Raw genomic sequence first — 19,473 nt, forward strand, 5'->3', positions numbered from 1 at the left:
CTTCCCAACTAGATTTTTAATTAAATAATTAATTGTTATTAATTACTTTATGGGTGAAAATGCATTACAATTAGGGTTTGGATTAAAATTATATACTTTTAGAGTATACAAACGAAGAAAATGTATTATATCAGTACAAAACACTAATATATTGATTTAAAATATTGTGTTTAAATAATTTTAAAATACAGATGTTCTAATTAGTTATAGGATGATGACAATCATTTTTCATATTATATCTCTCATTTTGATCCAATTTACATATTTTTTGAATGGTCATTTTTTCTAATAGTATTTATATATACATATGTACAAAGTTCGATTTGGATTGGATTAGATTTCGGATTTAATTGTATATATTTAATCCGTTCGGTTTTTGGTTTTTTTTTCTTTCATTGGATTGGTTTTTGGTTGTTCCACTTATGGGTTACACAAGTCCTCTCTATGAAATGGTGTGCCTTCTTGTGAAACAACAAACATGGTAATAATTAGTCTTTGTTTGAACATAATCCGTGGCCAGAGTGCAAGCTTCTATATAAACATGATAAGATGAAATCATTTCTTCCGGTTTTTTCTTTTCGCGAACAATGTGGCCTAATAGTGGGTGCATTTACTCTATTGAAGAAAATGAACATGACCTTACATATTCACCAAGAGTGGATTTAACCAGTGAGGCAAAAGTTACATCCCCATTTGTTGCAAGATTATAATAGGATCTTGTATGTATTGCCATATTACGATGGTCTCTTGCTCCAATGCATGTTTTCTCCATATTTTTGGGTACAAGAAGTAACAACCTAGCTCTTTATTTTTTTGTTTTTCATGGATTGCAAAAGAAACTTTCATTCTTAGGTTTTTCTTCCTGCATCTAACATAAATTCTTCTACACCCAACATAAATTTAAAATTCTAACCTTACCCCTGTTTATTTCTTCTTCTTTGGTTTGTTCTATTTTTTTTTCTTCATACACCATTCTTTGTTTTGGGTGAGCTCCTCCTTTGTTGTTGTGGTTGGTTTGGTGAAGGTGCATTGTCATGATGGTTCGTTCGTAGTTCGTGATTGTCGTGGGGGTGTTGCGGTACAACAACAGAGGAGGTAAGTTTTTTCCATATGCAAGTTGAAGGATGTGTGTTCTAATAAACAAACAGATTGACAATCCGTATGATTCATATGGATTGACAATTCATAAGGTTCATATGGATTGGTAATCTGTATAATCCATACAGATTGATAATTTGTATGAGTTTAACACAGTAAAAATTAAACAAACACACCGTTGAGGAGATAAGGGTACTCATGACAATGGCAATAGCAGGAGATTACACCGCCAACAAGATGATCCACAAAATGATGTAGATGAATGGTGGGATGAACAAAGAGGAGAGACTTAGGATAGCACAAAGGGGGGACGAATGCTAAAACACAAGGGAGGGGATGGGTGTATTTTAATTTTAAGTGAAGGACAATTTGACCAATTCACTTTAATTGTTGGATATAAAAAAAATTCCTGATGATGTAGGAAGAATAACCCTTCATTCTTTGGGTCCAAATTTCAATGAGCTTAACATGGTGGTATTGTTTGATGAAGCCTTTAGATGGACTTCAGCGAATGAATAGCTAAATGAAGGCATTAGATCCGACCCAATAAGAGTTAACCTGAGCAGGCCTATCCATTAACATTTCCATGTACAAGTCAAGCTAATAAAGATCTCATCTATTTTAAAATAATCATCTCTACAAAGTTGTATATAAAGATTTAATTCGTTAAATATTTTTAATATTAATAATAAAAATTAATTTGAAAATATTATTTTCTATTTTATTAATGCGGAATAATTTAATTCGGTAAATAATTCAAAATAAAAAATAAAATTTAAAAACAACAAATTCCTAATTTTTTTAAAAAATGATTATTTAAAACATACTAAAATTTAAAAGGGGAAACTAATTATTTCATAGCCTGATCGAAGTTCTTTGATACACCTCAGGGTTGATACGTGATCCATCAGATTTCAAATGCTATCGCATTTATGAATGTGCAGTGCAACCACTAGTAAGTAGTAATAAATGCATCACTTGTACATGGACCACTTCTGTAGTTATTTATTTCACACAACAACCATACTCCAAACTGCATCGCAAATTTAAGCTACCCAATGTAACGCATCATTCATCTCATATCGTGATGCCACCAAGGAACCAACCAATTTAGACGTGGTTTTGGCGCTAAGGATAACATCCTCCAATTCATCACACATTGTTGGATTCACACATGGCAAGAGGAGAAACATTACACACTTGCACGGACATGCCGATTATCACCACAACTAAGTCTTAGTTTAATTTACATTATTGAATTCATTAAGCAATCATATATACATTTTTCTTTGGCAAATGCAAGTTAAGCAGACTACTTAAAATAATTGTACAAGATTCCAAATAAATGAATAAATAAACATTACACTAATTTTACAATAAGTCTTGCTAACCAACGACGCCTAAGAGAATTAGTTAAAAAATTAATAAATAGAAAGATTTTAGTATTAGAGTTGCATTAGAAATGGTAAAGCATTGTATTGCTATACTTTTCAATAAAAACTTTCTATTTGTTATTTCTTAATTAGTGTCCTTGAGACACTGAATAGTATTTTTCTTTTTAATATACTAAAACATTATAATCTCCTTTTATATTATAAATTTGAATCTTCGTTTTTTAATAAAAGTGTTTTTAGAAGTTAGTTTTACATAAGTATTTTTAAGAGTAATGTTAGATATGAGCACTTTTAGAAGTTATTTTCACTCTTGTTGAACATGCCATATTCTAATTCTCTATATTGGATATTTAATTTATTATTTTAACTTTTTATTCCTGCAAACTGTATTTTTAAATTTTATTCTTAAATTTAATTTGATTTAACAATCACACCAATAAAGATTTAACCATCTCAAACCACTTTTCTTTCATCTTTATCAGTATTCTTGATTTTATAATCCGTTATCTCTTTTAGTCTATCCTTTTCATTTTTATTTATAAATTAAATTTTATTAATTAAAAATACCAATAATTAAAAATAACCTTTTCAACCCAATATAAACGGTTCATCTTAAATTCAAAATATAATTTATATGATTAAAAATATTATCTATTACAAATTTTAATTATATAAAACATTTAATAATTTATCCAATTATACATTTTAATTATATAATTTATTATATCCATTGCACATATTAAAATATTAATTTTCATTAATTCTTTTTTATTTTTTTATTCTTTAATAAGTATTGAAGGCTCTGCTAGCCACGCCTACCTCACTATGATTACAAGTGTCCTGCTACTACTTTTGATTCGCATTGGCTTAATGGCTCCCAACATGCAAGAAGTTAAGCTTTTTCAGCAATGCAAGTTAGGCTACTCAAGCTGATAACCCCAAAAGTCAGAATCTAGTACGTCTTTACCTGCCATATGAATTGATGTTCCCTCTTTGATGACATGGTTTTGTTAAAAGTAAAGTACAAAATTTCTAGTTCAGTGTATCATGTCAATATCAAGAAGATTATGCACATAGCTACACGGAAATAAATCGGCAAGTAGCAATAAGAAATTAAGAATGGATGCATACCAAGTGAAAAACATCAATAGGATTATTTTAGAAAGGCAGCATGGAACAAATTGTTAAATCTTAGACGAGGTCAATGATTTCAAGTCTTGAAAGTTACCAACCAAGAATGATAAACAAGATGTATAGTGTTGCAACAACATATTGTCAGACCTTGAAGTTCATACAGCGGCTTACAACATCATTGCTACATTTGTTTTCATTAATTCTTCAATTGCTAATACTTGCTAAATTCAAATCATTTCCATAAATTATGCACTATGACTGATCAGAGTCAGGCAATATATTGGCAAATGCACAAATGACTTAATTTTTGTACGAAAACTTTGCTACCCCAATTGTGCAGCAATTTACAGGCATCCGAGTCCTTAAACCACAGGTCATCCAAGATATGAGTAAGAGCAGTCAATTCAAAAATAGAATTACCAAGCGCAAGCTTTCCCAAAACTTTAGAAAAAGTTGATCTCTAATGTAGGATTGGGAAAAAGACATTGCTATGGCATCATGGAATATTGACATTAAAAATAAAAGGGTATTTCTGTACTTCTATTGAAGAGCCAGCCATATACTACTAATTATTTTGTTAGGTTTTTCAAGGATGGTTAGCTATAGCCTTTCGATAAGAATCTGTGCTCTTTATTTGTTCCCAAGGGGTTAAAGCTTATGAAAGAAAGGCTTGTCGTTGGTCCAAGCACTGATGATAAAATGATATTATTCTTCTTTCATTTCCAGGGACAGTGGAGCCACCACTTAGCTCAAAGTAACATCATAATTACTTGTAGAAGACGCGATTGGGCCCACGATGTGTTCGCTGCAACTGAAACCTAGATACTACCAGCAATGGCAAATTGTGCATATAACTTTATAAAGTTTGAACAACCAAAAAGATAAATAAATCTTCCTTGGGTCCTTTGCAGACACTAAGGTCATGAAAATTGAAAATCTTGCACAGTTAGAGTCAGAAGGCACTAAACAAAAATATTCTTTAAAAAGGGGGCCAAGCCAAAATAGCTTCAAAAGTAAAAGAAATGTTCTTTCAACTTTAAAGGACCCGAAATTTCCAGAAATTCAACAACTTTGTAGAGGCAAAGACACGCATTCGTGCCAGAATCATGCACCCAAAAAGTTCTTTCAGATTAAAAAGCAAGAACCAGGTCAGAATAAAACAGTCATATGATGGAAAGATAGAAAGAACCATAACAAAACAAAAATCAGAAAGGGAAGAAATGGATGGATTTATGCAATAAGGCTTGTAACACTATTTTTCCCCCTTTCTTTTCTGCATTAGTTTCTACAAATTGGTGAGGAAGAAAATCAATTAGAGTTTACCTAAAACTAAAACCATACAATCTCACAAGTTAATGATCATGACAAGAACAACCATTATCACACACACTCACCGAGCCTTCTTTCGTGCCTTGAACGGGAAATTCGATGGCGGTGAAGGCGAGAACTCGAAAGGCAAGTGTGGCGGCTCAGCTTCCCCACTAAGCATCCCCACAACCTCCTTCATGGAAGGCCTCTTCCCAGGGGACCTCTGCAAACACAACAAGGCAATAGTGACGCAGAGCAGTGCCTGCTCCTTATCCAAGGAATGGATAGAAGTGTCAACAAGATCCAAGAGCCTCCCATTGTGAGCAAGCTGCCTGGCCCAGGAAATCAAATTGGCCCTCTCAAACTCCGAAATAGGTGAGGCTGTCACCTGCAGCGGCCGCCTCCCGGCCACCAGAACCAAAAGCAGAACCCCAAAACTGTACACATCACACTTCTCAGACAATTGCCCTCCACCACCATACTCAGGAGCAATGTAACACACGGTCCCCCTCATACTAGGCGTGCTGCTAATTCCACCACTCTTTTGCACATCCCCACTAACCCCCCAATCCTGGCTATTCCTCCTCCCATTGTTCCTTATCTCCCCACTCAACCCATCCAACCACCAATCAATACTCCCTCTACTCCTCTTATTCTTCCTCTTCCTCTTCTGCTCCACCCCTTCCTCCTCCCTCTGCCACCACTCCAACCCCCTCTTCTTCTTCCTACTCTTCTTCGACAACTCCTCGCAAAACTCCTCCTTCCACCACTCCCTCGGCTTCCTATTCTTCTTCGCCTTTCCCTTCACCTTCTCCTCATCGAGCGAAGCCCACCAATCCAACCTTTTCCTCTCCTTCTTCTTCTTATTCTTCTCATTCTCATTCCCATTCTCCACCTTTGGAGACGACGACGAACACGAATCAACCCATTCGCTCTTCGGTTCCTCCTTCTTTATCTCACTCCCAATCCACTCCATCACATAATCCTTCACCCTCCCGGATTCCCCTCCTCCCCCACTCTCCTGCCTCCACCACCAATCCCTCCCCGAACCACCACCGCCACACTTCTTCTTATTCACATTCACACTCACACTCCCACTATCCACACTCTCAAAACACCCCCCACCATCAGACACAACACTTAACTTATCACCCCCCACCGGCGAAGCATCCGAATACTCCGCAACCCTCACCGGACAACTCTCCGGCGACCGGTCAACATCCACCACACTTTCTCCCTCCAAAACACTAAATTCCTCATCTTTCTTCTTCTCATCCACCATTTCCAGATCCTCCACATTCTTAACCCTAGCAAGCCCAAAATCCCCAATCTTCGCCCTAAAATCCCTATCCAGCAACACATTGCTCGGCTTAATATCACCATGAATCACCGGCGGGTCACACTCATGATGCAAATACTCCAAACCCATCGCCACCGAAACCGCGATGTCGAACCTCTTCCCCCAGCTCATCAGCTCCGGACACCTTCGGTCCAGAAGCGCGTCCTGTAAACTCCGGTTCGGCATCAGCTCGTAAACCAAAACAAGCTTTTTTCCACGCCGGTCCGAGGAAAAACCGAGCAACGCAATCACAAATGGAGATTTAAGATTCGAACACAGCGTTAGTTCGTTGTGGAACTCTCTCTCTCCCTGAAGCGAACCGGGCGAGTCCATCACTTTAAGCGCCACGGTCTGGCCGGAAGGGAGGGTTGCTTTGTGAACCGAACCGAAGCCTCCGTGGCCGAGCTTTGTGGAGGGCGAGAACGAGTTGGTGGCGCGGCGGAGAACGGAGTACGAGAAACGGCGCTGGTTGTGCTCGAACGGCGCCGTTCGGGAGTAGGAGAGCTTGCGGTAGATGAAAATCGTGACGGAGATTATTAGCGCCGTTAGAAAGAGCGCGCCGCCAATTGCGCCGCAGAGGATTATTTGGCGCCGATGAGATGCGGCGGTGGCAGGAGGAGAGAGTGGCGGCGGACGCGATGGCATGGTTGTAATAATGAAAGTGAAATGGAAATGAAAATGTTAATGTTAACCATTCATGAGAGAGAAGGTGAATAGAGAATAGTGAGTAGAGAGACTAGCAGTGAGGAGTGACTACTGGTTTGGTTTGGTTTCTTTCCTTGGCCAAACGATATTTTGGGATAGATAAATGGGGAAAACAAATAAAAATAATTGGAGGGATGCTTTTTAAGAATAATATTGATAAAAATTTATCAAGATTCCCTTTTTCTTAACAAAATAATAAATGAATAGCTTAGAAGGTGAGAGAGTATGAGGTTGATGAACCTGATTTTTCTGCTGTCTTTTTTGTGTTATTCTTTTAAAATGAGGTAGCTTTGATTTAGAATGATATCGTTTTAAAAATATAACTTTTAAAATGATATCATTTGAGAGGAATAACACGAAAGAAAAGCTAATTTGGAGAGTGATAGTTAATTATTTAAGTAAGGTTATGTTGGAGAAAAAAGTTCAAACGTTTCATAAGTGCTTTGTTTGGAGGAAGTTGCAAGTTGGGACTGTTTTTGTTTGTGGACCTGCCTCTTAACAATTGCTGTAAAGATATTTGAGTTTTTATTTTTGAGGTTGATATTTGAGTTAAAATAGGTAAAAAAAAATCTAAAACAAACACATGCACTATTTTTTTTTTTTTTGGGGTGAACTCATGTATGTAATGTATTATGATAGAGAGTAAACAATTAATTTATCAAGATATTGAAAATCTATTTAAAAGATTAATCTCTTTTAATAGATTTGGCTTGCTTAAGATATTATGATAAAGTGTATGGTGACGACGAAGAATTAAAAGAAAACAGATCAAATCAGTTGGAAAATTGTTATAGTCACCTGTTGAGTTGATACTTGACAGTTTTGATAACACAGAAAATCAAGTGAGCAAAAAGACCAGTAATGAATGGGTCAAAGCCAAATTGGTAAAAAATTGATAAAATAAAAGTGACGGAAAAACAGTTTGAACTATTTAAGAAAAACATTTTTTATTCTTTATTAAAATGAATTGAGACAAAGAAAGTTTATGTATAAATATTACACATAGATTGTTATTATCTATTTTTTTTATTAATTTCTTTATCATACACGATATTTAACATTTCTTTAATTTGTGTTAATTTGCAAATTATTGAAATTATCATGATTATGTAAATGATTTTCACTTTTATCATTTTAAAGGAATTTTAACTTAAAAATGTCATTTTATCATTCTTACTTGATTATTAAATCTTATTTATTAAAAAAAAGGATCCTTTTTAAGAAATTATAGTTAAAATATATTATTTTAATATTATTAGTTGGTATGTTAGGGTCATATTTAAAGATATTAAACAAGAAGACAAATGCTCACCTGCCGTAATAGAGAACTAGAGATTCGTACTCGTTTGTAAAGGGAGGAAACCATCAAATGTTGTTTGAGCTGAGTAGTTTAGTTTTTTTTTTAAGGTATCTTACCTAGTAGTTTAGTTATTCTCATTTTTTAAGCAATACATGTGTATTTAAAATAAGTTCTTACATATATTTTATTTTAAAATTAAGTAATTAAGTTCAGTCTTTTTTTATCAACTCTCTCTTCTATAAAACTCTTAAATTTTCATTTTCTATATGAATATTTGATATTTAATGATATAGTGAAATTGAAAATGAGAATTTAAAAGAATGTTTAGTTTGGTTATTTTTTGTTTTTTATTTTCATTAGAAATATAAAATAGTAATAGTGAAAATATTTTTTCAAATAAACCAAAAACTGAAAACAATAAAATCTGATTTTCAGTTTAGACAGGATCTTGTTTGGGTAAAATAAAAATGAGATAATTTTTATGTTTTAAAAACAAAACTCAAAAAGTCAAACCAAACATGTTTCTAAAGTTCTAATCTTTTAAAAATGAAAATAATTTTTAAAAAATGAAAATAAAAAATAAAAACAGTAAATGAAAATATAAACTAAACACACCTATTTTTTCATATAAATTTTAGTGGTTAAAAAAAAATTCCTGAGTAAAATTAACTTAAAATTTAAAAAATAAAGGGAAAAATTTATATAATGTTGATGATTGATGGTGGCAACAGTGAAATGTGATTTGTGAGCGTTGGTTTTGATGATAGAATCAAAGTCAACGAGAATCCCGTTGAAAAGTGAATGAATCTCGTTAAACACGATCGAAGGAAGTGCACGTGGCGAGCGTTCCCTGATATCACGTGCATCAAGCACCGCAACTTTTCCTTACAAGTCGGCACACCCATGTTCCACAACCATGGCATACCATTGTTATTCATCAAATACTCTCTCTCTCTCTTTTTTTTTTTTTTTTTTACAGAAATCTAATTTTCTTAAATTACATTAGAAGTACAATAAAATTTAAAACATAATTAGAATATATACATTATTTTAAGTAATACTTATATTGAATTTTATATTTTAATTTGAATATTTTACAATACTACTGTCTCCTCCTCCTAAGAAAAATGTTATATTTAAAAAAAAATATTGCAAAATAAATATTGTATTTGAATTTTTAATGTAATATTAATGGGTTTTTTTCATCAATATTTTAATTTTTGAATCTAATATTAATATCATTCTTTTTTATTTATTTAATAATATTAGTTTTGTAAAATTATTATTCTATTTTATTTATTTATTAAATTTTTTTATCCGTATAAAATAACTTATAACCACACTTATTTTAGGACAAAATGTATTTTAATATTTTTTATTGTGAGAAATGAAAAATTATTAAACCATATGTTAATGAGCAAGATCAAATGAAAAATGCATATAACTTTTTTAAGTAGTAATGTAATTACTAATTAAATTTCATCATATATATATATATATATATATATATATATATATATATATATATATATAATTCATAAATCAATTGATTTCTCTAAATTAGTATTTTCAAATATATACCGTACGTATTCAAAACAAATTAACTATTGTATTTGAAACTGAACTTAACTAACATGTAAACCAAAATCCTGAAATGAGATACTGGTTTGATGGAGCCACATGGATGAGTTATCACTTATCACAAATGCAATGCTTCAGCAGAAAGCAATGTTCATGGCTCAGTCACAGTGAATCAGTCTCACATCAGAAAAAGGGTTGACCTTCAAGCATGCTGCATGCTGCATGCTGCATGCTGCATGCTGTTCGTTTACCACTATTTTCTTTTCTTTTTTTAGCACCTTTTCTCTTCCCTCAGTGTTAAGTTATCTGATACATGCATAAATTAGTAATAAACAATTAATAACACAACAAACAGTCTCTTTCATGTAAGTTGAGTAACAAAGAATTGTGTGGACCCTAAAGTCCACTCTTAACAGTTAACACCCCAAATCTGATACCCGTTTTATAATATATAGTATTAAGTATTAAATCACCATTGACCGTTTTAAAGTGTGTACTATGCTCATTCAATTAATTCAATATAGAAATCGAGCCCACTGTTTAATATTTGTGTTTTGTGGCGCAAATCATCCTGATTTAGGGGTGTGCAAAAATCGATAAAAATAAATCAAATCAAACTATTTTAATTTAAAGAATCGATTCTTTTAAACTGATCTAAAATAACTGATTATATATAAATCAATTTTAAACTGATTTACGAACCAAACTAATTTCAAATTAATTTTCAAATATTTTTAATTAAAAAACTAAAAAAATAGTTTGCATAACTTAATTGGTTTAGAAAAATAATTCGATTCAAACCAAACTTATTTTAAAAATCAGTTTAGATCATTTTAAATTAATTGATTTGACCTTAAACTAATTTAATTCAGGTTGATTTCAAAACAAATTCGGTTTGAACCAATTTTTTTTCCCCACACTCCTACACTTGCCTACGGTCGGGTTCATGTGGTTGAAGTTATGGTTTTAGGTCTTTAAAACTTATTTATTTATTATTAATATATTTTTAAAGAATTAAAACTTAATAATTATTTAATTAACAATACTAGTATCTTAAGAGTAAATACTCACACACTCATGCAACAAGTCTCATTAGTGTTTTTATTTTTTAAAAAGTAATTAACGTTATCGTTTATTTTCTTCGTATTATTTATTATTATGTTTTTGTATCTTTTCTTTTATTAGATAAAGGCTTGCACTATTATAAATTTAAAAAATGTTAAATAAAATTATTTATGATAATTTAATAAATAAATTTACATATTAAAAGTTGAATGGTATCTTTGGTTTAGGATAAAAAAGTGAAGAAAAGAAAGGGAAAGGAAAAAAAAAGTAGAAAGTGAAATGATTTTTTAAATTATTTGGTAAAAGATAAAGTGAAAAGAAAAAAGAAATATATATATATATATATATATATATATATATATATATATATATATATGTAAAATTATATAAATATCTCAAATAAAAAATATGATATGCAGGTAAGGATAATTTTGTATTATATATTTATACGTACTTGTTTATTCTCTCATTTCTTTCCAAATTGGAATAAATTTTTAAGTGAAATTTCACTAATTTTTCCCCCTTACTTTCTCTCTTTTGATGCTTCCAAATAATGAAAGGATTAAAAATTTCTATATTTTCTTTCCAATGTTTCCATCCACAGTCCTTTCTCTTCTTTTTCATCAAATCAAACAAACCATAGGAGATAAATCTAATTTTATTTTGATAATGATTCGTTTAATTTATTTTTTGATTAACAAGCATAGATAAATTACATTGGGCAAGGTTGCTGTAGTCCTACTTCCTATTTACGTTACATGTGTTAGTTTATATAATGATATATAAGACCTCTTGTTTAATAATGAGTATACAAGTGCATGATGATTTGATAAAAAGATAATATCGACTCATACTTAGGTAGGGTGGGTGCCAATAGGTAACAGCCATCAAGTGGCTTATAATCTTCCCTTTTGAAAATATCATTATCCTTTTTTTTCCCATAATAAGAGTGAAATGAGGTTTTTTAAGCTCTTTTGAATATGATAAATGCTTAGACATTTTTTCTTAGGTCGATGCGTGAAATTATTGTTACATAAAATTCATATAAAAGGAATTTAATTTTGGGACACGTCAATTTAAAAATATTTATGCAGTTAATCAATCAAAAATCACTTTGAATACAATTTTTAAAATAATGTTATATAAAATTAATAATTTTAATTGTACTATAATCTATGATTAAATAATCATATAAAAATATTACAATGTCATTATAACCCAATTAAATTCATCTAAAAATTATAAATACTAACTCATTTTTAGAATGTTTCCTCGGAGAATTACGTATTTAGCATTGATACTTCTTTTGATAAGATTTTAGCTACCTAAGAAACAGGTCGTTGAAAAAGAGTACCTAATGATCAAAATGGTCAAATCATATTCACATATCATTTTTGCTAATGTATATTGACTTAAAAGCTTATTTAGTCATCAGTATTTTTTTATATATATTTTAAAGATAGCGTATAAATTTAAAAATATAATTATTATTTTATCTTATATGATTTTTTTTATTTTTAAAACTATTTCTCTCTTTATTATCCGTGATAGATGTATGTGTAACATATTTAAGAATTTGAAAATTATAATAATATATTTTAAAATATTATTAATAGTTTATAAAACTTATAAATAGACATGTAAATAAAACTATTTTTTCTATAAAAAAGATATACACATAAAAAATAAATGGAAGTTAGACCAACTAAGGGTGTTTTCATTTATAAAAGATATTTTATATTAACCACCTACATTGCCTGCCATCTTTCCACATAATAATATTTTACCTTAAGAACATTTTAAAGTTCGCTAAATAATAATAGACATGATTGTACTTTGATTTCATGATTGTTCTCTTTCGATTTTTTTCAAGATAATTAAGTTCATATATTTCTCAAATTAAGTAAATTTAGTTATATCGACAATTTCTGTTACTTGAAAATTTTATATTCTTATTTTCTACACAAAATAAACATATTTGAACATCTTTTTTTTTTTTTCTTTCGATTCACATATTTAAACATCTACTATGATTTATCTCTTCAAACCCCAATTACTTGTCTTTGTAAAATCCTTTAAAATTTATCATTTTTTTTTTACTTTTTTGGCCTATAATTTTTAGTAGTAGTCTTCCATGTTTCAAATCCATCATAAAGTCCTAAATATTTAAATAAAAATGATAATTTTATATTTGTAGAAAAAACATAGTAGCATAATAAAATTTTCATAATTTTAAAAATAAAAAAATTTAATTAAATATATAATTAAAATAAAAAATATAGACACACGATTTAAATTATAAAGAATGTCAACATTATGCGACATCAATATTAATAACATTCCACCAATGGTGAAATTGCAATATAATAAATGGTATCGCCTTTGTGCCGTTATAATTGTGAATCTAGGATATTTTAAACATATGAAGAAAAAATAATAAAATAAATGAAGAAAAATAACAACTTTATAAAATTAAGTTTATAATTATTAATTGTTTTTTAATTTTTGTAGTCCATATTATCAATATTATAAAAAATAATAAAAAATAATTTATATTATATTAAAAACTAATAATTATTTTAGGACAATATTTTGTTTTTCCATAAGTGATCATCATCATTATTATTATTATGAGACGGGTTTTGAATCTGAGTGGATTACAATTTTAAAACCCCTTTGTCCTTAAAACGAGCGTAGCTTAAAGAATGTTGGGACAAGTATGCGACGAACGAAGCCAACGCATAATCCAATTCACTTTAATGTGAAAGGTATTGTGGCAAAGGTTTTCGAGAACAACAAAAAATAAAACAGAGTAAAAGTAACCCTTTCACAGCTCACTCACCAAGTTCCATGGCCTAATGAAGAAACCTAAAACTAATTTGTGAAGTGGTATCAATTTTCCTTTACTCTACAATAATATATTGACTTTGACCCTGAATTTATTTCTCCTATAGAAAGAAAAAAAAAAAAAAGAGGTAATAGCGTGTGTGTGAAAACATGCAATATTGTTCTTTTTCAGAGAAAAAAAAGTTGTACAATATTTTTATACAGAAACCCATATTATATTTATATATAGTATATTATAGACTCACGATCTTATCCAGAAAAGCTTTATGAATTTTGTGAAATAATAATAATAATAATAATTTTATTTAGAAATCGGAATATATCATGTGAGGCCCACTTTCTAATAGCATAGGTTAGTTTAAAAAAGTAGAAGCCCATGGTTGTCGGGGGTCAGAGCTGACCCGTGAGAGCGATATTTCCAAAGCTTAACTGATTATTATTATGTCCAAGACCTTACTTTATGTTTTCTTTTTTATTTAATCAAAAGAGGAAGAGAAAATAAAAAAGAAATATAAGAAGAAAAGGAAAACCTAGCTTTTAAACTTCTTAAATAAAAAATATATAGGGAGATTTTCATCCTTATTGAGGAAGAGTTTCAAATAGACGACCGAACAACGAACAATACATATAAGAACTAAGAAGTTAAATCATGTTATGACTTTTTGGCAATACTAGCTTTTAAAATTCTAAGAGTATAGTTAAAAGGATAATTAATTTGTTCCATAAAAATATAAAAATCAATCGATACATAATTTCAAGTAATTTAAAATATTTAATAAAATATATTCAGTACTTTTTAACTAATTTCTTTAAGAATCTAATTAATACTAAGACATTAAGCTTTTTATGATGCTTGATGGTCAATGTATAATACGTATAACATGTAAATCGAGTATAATCTCAATGTATAATATTATTAATTCTATTTAAAAATGGAACACAATATTGGGTTGAATATAGCAAAATTAGCCATATTTTTATTTTTTAAATTATATCATTCGTGAGATAAAGAATATATTGTAGACTATTAAGTTACAAAATAAAAACAAATTTGTTATGTTTTGTGTAATCTATTAGTTGTCTTTAAAATTCATAAAAAAAATATTTTTCACTTTTTAAACACTAGTTTTTAAACTAATAAAACTCACCAATCTTCAAAGGATGGGCTAATTAATCTCATCTGTTAAGAAGGTGATTTTAAATATATGTTTACCATACAACTAAAAAATGTTCTATAATTTTGTTTATTATTGATAATATTTAATTTAAAAACACATAAGTGCATTGATATAAAAAAATATTTAGACTATTTCTATAAAATTTAACTTAAATATAATTATAATATAAATTTTATATTATTATTTAATCATAAATTGTTATATATAGTAAAATTATTAAGTTATGTAATAAAAATAGTTAAGATAGTTTTTATTTATTCTCATTACAAAATTAATATAAAGTACATTGATCTCGAACGAAAACTAAACTTATTGTTGTAATATTGAGGTTGCATTTAGAAAGAAAGAAAAAAAAAGTAATATTGAAGTTGCAATTCAACTGGTATTTTATCCCCCCCATTTTGGGGGTCCAAAAGTGCAACTGAATTTGAACGTGAAAATATTCCTTCGAAAGTTGCCTGTCAAACAACATGCTTCAGATCCACTTGTTCAGAGATTAATAAATGATTAAGAATCGCGTATTGGCGTCACAAAGATATCAAAGATTTTACATTAATTAATATTTTCAACAGAACTAAATTAACATAAACTTAATTATTTTGAATAATTACTATTATGCATTCAATAACTAATGCTGATCTATGAAATATTAATGTTTTTGTTCTAAATTAAAATTTGCACGTTTATATAATTATGTTAATAAAGGGAGGTTCAGCATACGAGGTCCTTACCTTGTAACTTGAAAGATCTGAAGAGAGTAAATTCATACAGTTTTATTATTAAAAAAGTAAATATTAACATTGGTTAAGGAATTATTTTTGTTAGAAGAAGAAAAATTGGGATGTTGATAAATTTTTTTTACAATTTATATAATAATTTTTTAACTAATTTCTTAAGGTACTTATTAACAATTTTTTTAAAAAAATAGAGGATTTAGGCATGTGATATTCAGATCACAAGGCTATATCCTTATAATCATGTTTAAGGTTTTTATTTTATTAACAACCATGATAATAACTCAGTTCGGGATTTATTTATACTTACGGTTTCTCATCACTCCCTAGAATGGATACATCTTACGAAAATTGAACTTGTATTTTTTTTTGTTCATAAATTTAATGTGTGTTATGAGCTCTGCTATATCCATTGGATATCATGTTTAAGGTTTACGCTAGTAGTATTATGGAGTACTAGTTTTATGGGTTATATGTTGGTCGTATTACGTCTTACTATAATCTTTAAAATGTTGTATCTAGGAGTACCATACTTTGTCTCATGTATAGATGTACTTATTTGGGTATGCTTCTTAGTTAAGAGGTTAATTTTATTGATTATCAGAGTGATCGAACTCTTTTATACAATCAATTAAATGCAAACCAATTAATGATCAAATGTAGCAAAATAAACAATAAACAATAAACAATACATGATCAATTATAGTTTTTTTTTGTTACAAGCAATTATAGAGTTAGAGAGCAAAGCAAACCCACGTTCTAATTAATTTATATATTATATTTATACAATGATGTTAATAATTAATTAAACTTGTAATTTAAATGTGTAAGCTGACTTAAAGTCAGAGCCTAATAATTTATGGTATATGTAATATTGTGACGGTTTAGACTCATGAATAGGTCCTCTTTTTCTTATTTTTTTTTCAATAAACATATTCCTTTTAAGATTTTGTTATATTTGGCTACAGCCTCGTAAATGGATCATCCACATTGATCGATGATAAAGGAATGGGACAGTGTTGTTTGTCTTCATACAACAGATTGATATCTCTTGCGGGTGAGTGATGAGTATTGTTGGCATCTTCAATATCACAACATGCATTTGTATTAACGTTCAAATGAGAACGAGGTAGTTGTCGTATATAAGGTTATGTGAACATTACTGATCGATTTGTTCAATATTGTATTAATGTCTGCTCTACTGTATTTTTGTCCTCTTCTCCCTCACATAACTTGTGCATGTTCTGAAAAGAAGAAATATAAGCCATTCTACTCCATTTTATTCTTGACATTCTTTTTCATTTCAGTGGACCATTCAACATTTTTATTTTTTATTTTGAAAAAATAAAACACTCTTATTAGGGTGTGAAGTGCTGTCAATTTGTTATACACCGAAATAAGATATTATATATAGGATCTTACACGGATACTATTTGTCAATTATTGGATTTGTTTTTAGGTTAACCTTTCTTTTAAGAGATGTCCTCACAAAGGATGAGAAGCCTCTTTTGGAAATGGAAAAAAGTTTTCTTGATTCTTCTTGTTTCGTTAAATCTTTGATATGCTACAAAACCATTTACTATTTATTAATATTAGTAATAATCTTCTTGCAACTACTATTTGAAAAAATAACTAATAATGGCAATCTATTGGACACCACGGATCTCATTGCCTTGGCTCATATCATGAGCCTATGAAACAATCCAATTGGTGCTTGTTTTTAATAATTGTTAAAGCCTTTTTTCAAAAGTATTATCAAAATAAAACAAATGCAAAGAAAGAATATTTTTCTTCCAAAGTAGACTGAGCATTAAAAGTTATTCAATTTTATTTTACTATATAAATCACAAATATTTTGCATTAGAGATAATACAATTTCAACTAGTAAAATTTTTATGAATGATAAAATTCTTTTTACAAATATTTAATATAACTATATGTCATGACTTGAACTTAAAATCATTAATTAAAATGAAATAATTTGATGTAAGTTGATTTACAAATTCCTGATTAACTTATCCAAACATGCATGTAGACTACTTTCACATCTTCACAAACAAGGGTTTGTGCCTCTCAAATGATTCCTTCCAATTCCAAAAGCTCTAGGTTAGCTTCATGAATTCACTTGAGTCACTCCCAATGTGTCTACTCCTTGCTGCATTTCTATTTCCTTCTTTAGCTAAGGGCCAATTTGGGATTTTGACACATTGTTGTTAATTTGCAGTCTCAATGTTTTTATTTAATGCTTTGAAAAGAAAATATCTTTCATCGTGTACCGTTATATACCAAAATTCAAAGATACAATAAATCTCCATGAGAAGGTACAGTGATGCTAATTCATTTTTGAATTTAAAGCTCCATGGAAGGATGTTACATGCCATCTGACTCCTATATGAAAGAAAGGACCAAAGGAATTAACAATGGTGTATGGGTGAAGGGGCACCTTTGGCTTAAACTGTTGGTTACCTGTGAATCATGGCAGAGTAGTGGACAAAACTCATCATACGTTTCATCTACATCATAATGATCCCGTGAAGGACACATACTTTAATACTTTAATTCCTGCGAATAATTCTATGACCTAAGGTCCCATATCTGATTTCTAATAACTATTTTGTACGGTGTAATTTCATTTTGAAATTACTGAATTAGTATGGTTTTTAACAAATTTATTAATATAAAGTAAGTGGTATTTTATGAGTATGATTTGACTTCCTCTCACTTTTTTTACACGGTCACAAACAATGTCTAACGATAAATAATTAAGAGCAATTTTTTACGGTTGCCATAAAGCGTAGAAGTCGCAACAATGAAGTATGACTTATATTTCACGTTGGTAATTTTTCCAAATCTATTTGTTTTACCGTTAAAAAAGATAATATTAAAACTAAAGTTATTCTTATGTTATAAATTAGAACCAATAAATTCTCTGTACCAAAAAAGAAAAAAAAAACGATAAATTCTTATTTGCTCCACTCTTTAACCTAGATACTTTAAAAATTATCTTGCTTCTTCTGTTTCTGAAGGCCCATTTCACACACACTGGAATTAATATAAAAAAAATTGTCTCTCATCCGTATCATTTATTTACATATTGTTAGTCCAAATGAAATAAAACTTAGACCACTTAAGCAAAATATTGTGAATGATGAAAGCATGATTAAGAATAGAGACCGTGTTAATGTCTTTGTCAATGATAAATGTTTACATTGCCAGTAGTAGATATATTATTTATTTATCGTGTGATAAATTTATAACTAGAGATAGTGACAGTGGTTACTCACGCCCAACTAATATCAATGGATTTTTCAATTGGTTCAACAAAGTTTTAGCATTTTTATTATCATATCTCTTGCAATATTTATCATTAGATTTTGTTTTAAAATTTGTCTACCAACCATTTACCAATAAAAAAACATCAATAATGGAATACAGAAGTACTACGACAATAGAAATCTATTTCTAATTTAATCTAAAAACAACTAAAACATTATTATAGTTGATTTTTTTAAAAACAAAATCGTATTATGATGATGAGTACTCTACAAATTAGGTGACACAATCTTAGTTATATATTTTTGTTGTTGTTTGAGACTTCACATTATGACCTTGTTGACCTGGAAATGATTATTATTTTGTTTATGAACTAGGTCTTTGTTCATGAAAAGATTCTTTAGTGCATGATAAGATTTCTAAATTATGGTGCCAAGTGACAGATGTGAACTAAAACAAAAACGGCCAGAGGCTACAGAAGAATCTAAGCTTATCAAGGATTTGCGATGCCATTCTT

The 19,473-nt window shown here is 29.6% G+C and overlaps 1 protein-coding gene across 1 annotated transcript; it reads right to left on the bottom strand.

The window, feature by feature from the left end:
- Nucleotides 1–4,837: 4,837 nt before the first annotated feature.
- On the bottom strand, nt 4,838–7,101 carry LOC100814933 (receptor-like serine/threonine-protein kinase At2g45590). The gene has a single exon (XM_003529938.5). It carries the CDS (start codon nt 6,916–6,918, stop codon nt 5,017–5,019), a length of 1,902 nt encoding a protein of 633 aa, XP_003529986.1. The 5' UTR covers nt 6,919–7,101; the 3' UTR covers nt 4,838–5,016.
- Nucleotides 7,102–19,473: the final 12,372 nt, after the last annotated feature.

This window comes from Glycine max, chromosome 7 (genome assembly GCF_000004515.6).
Source record: "Glycine max cultivar Williams 82 chromosome 7, Glycine_max_v4.0, whole genome shotgun sequence".
In the NCBI taxonomy this organism is placed as follows: Eukaryota; Viridiplantae; Streptophyta; class Magnoliopsida; order Fabales; family Fabaceae; genus Glycine; species Glycine max.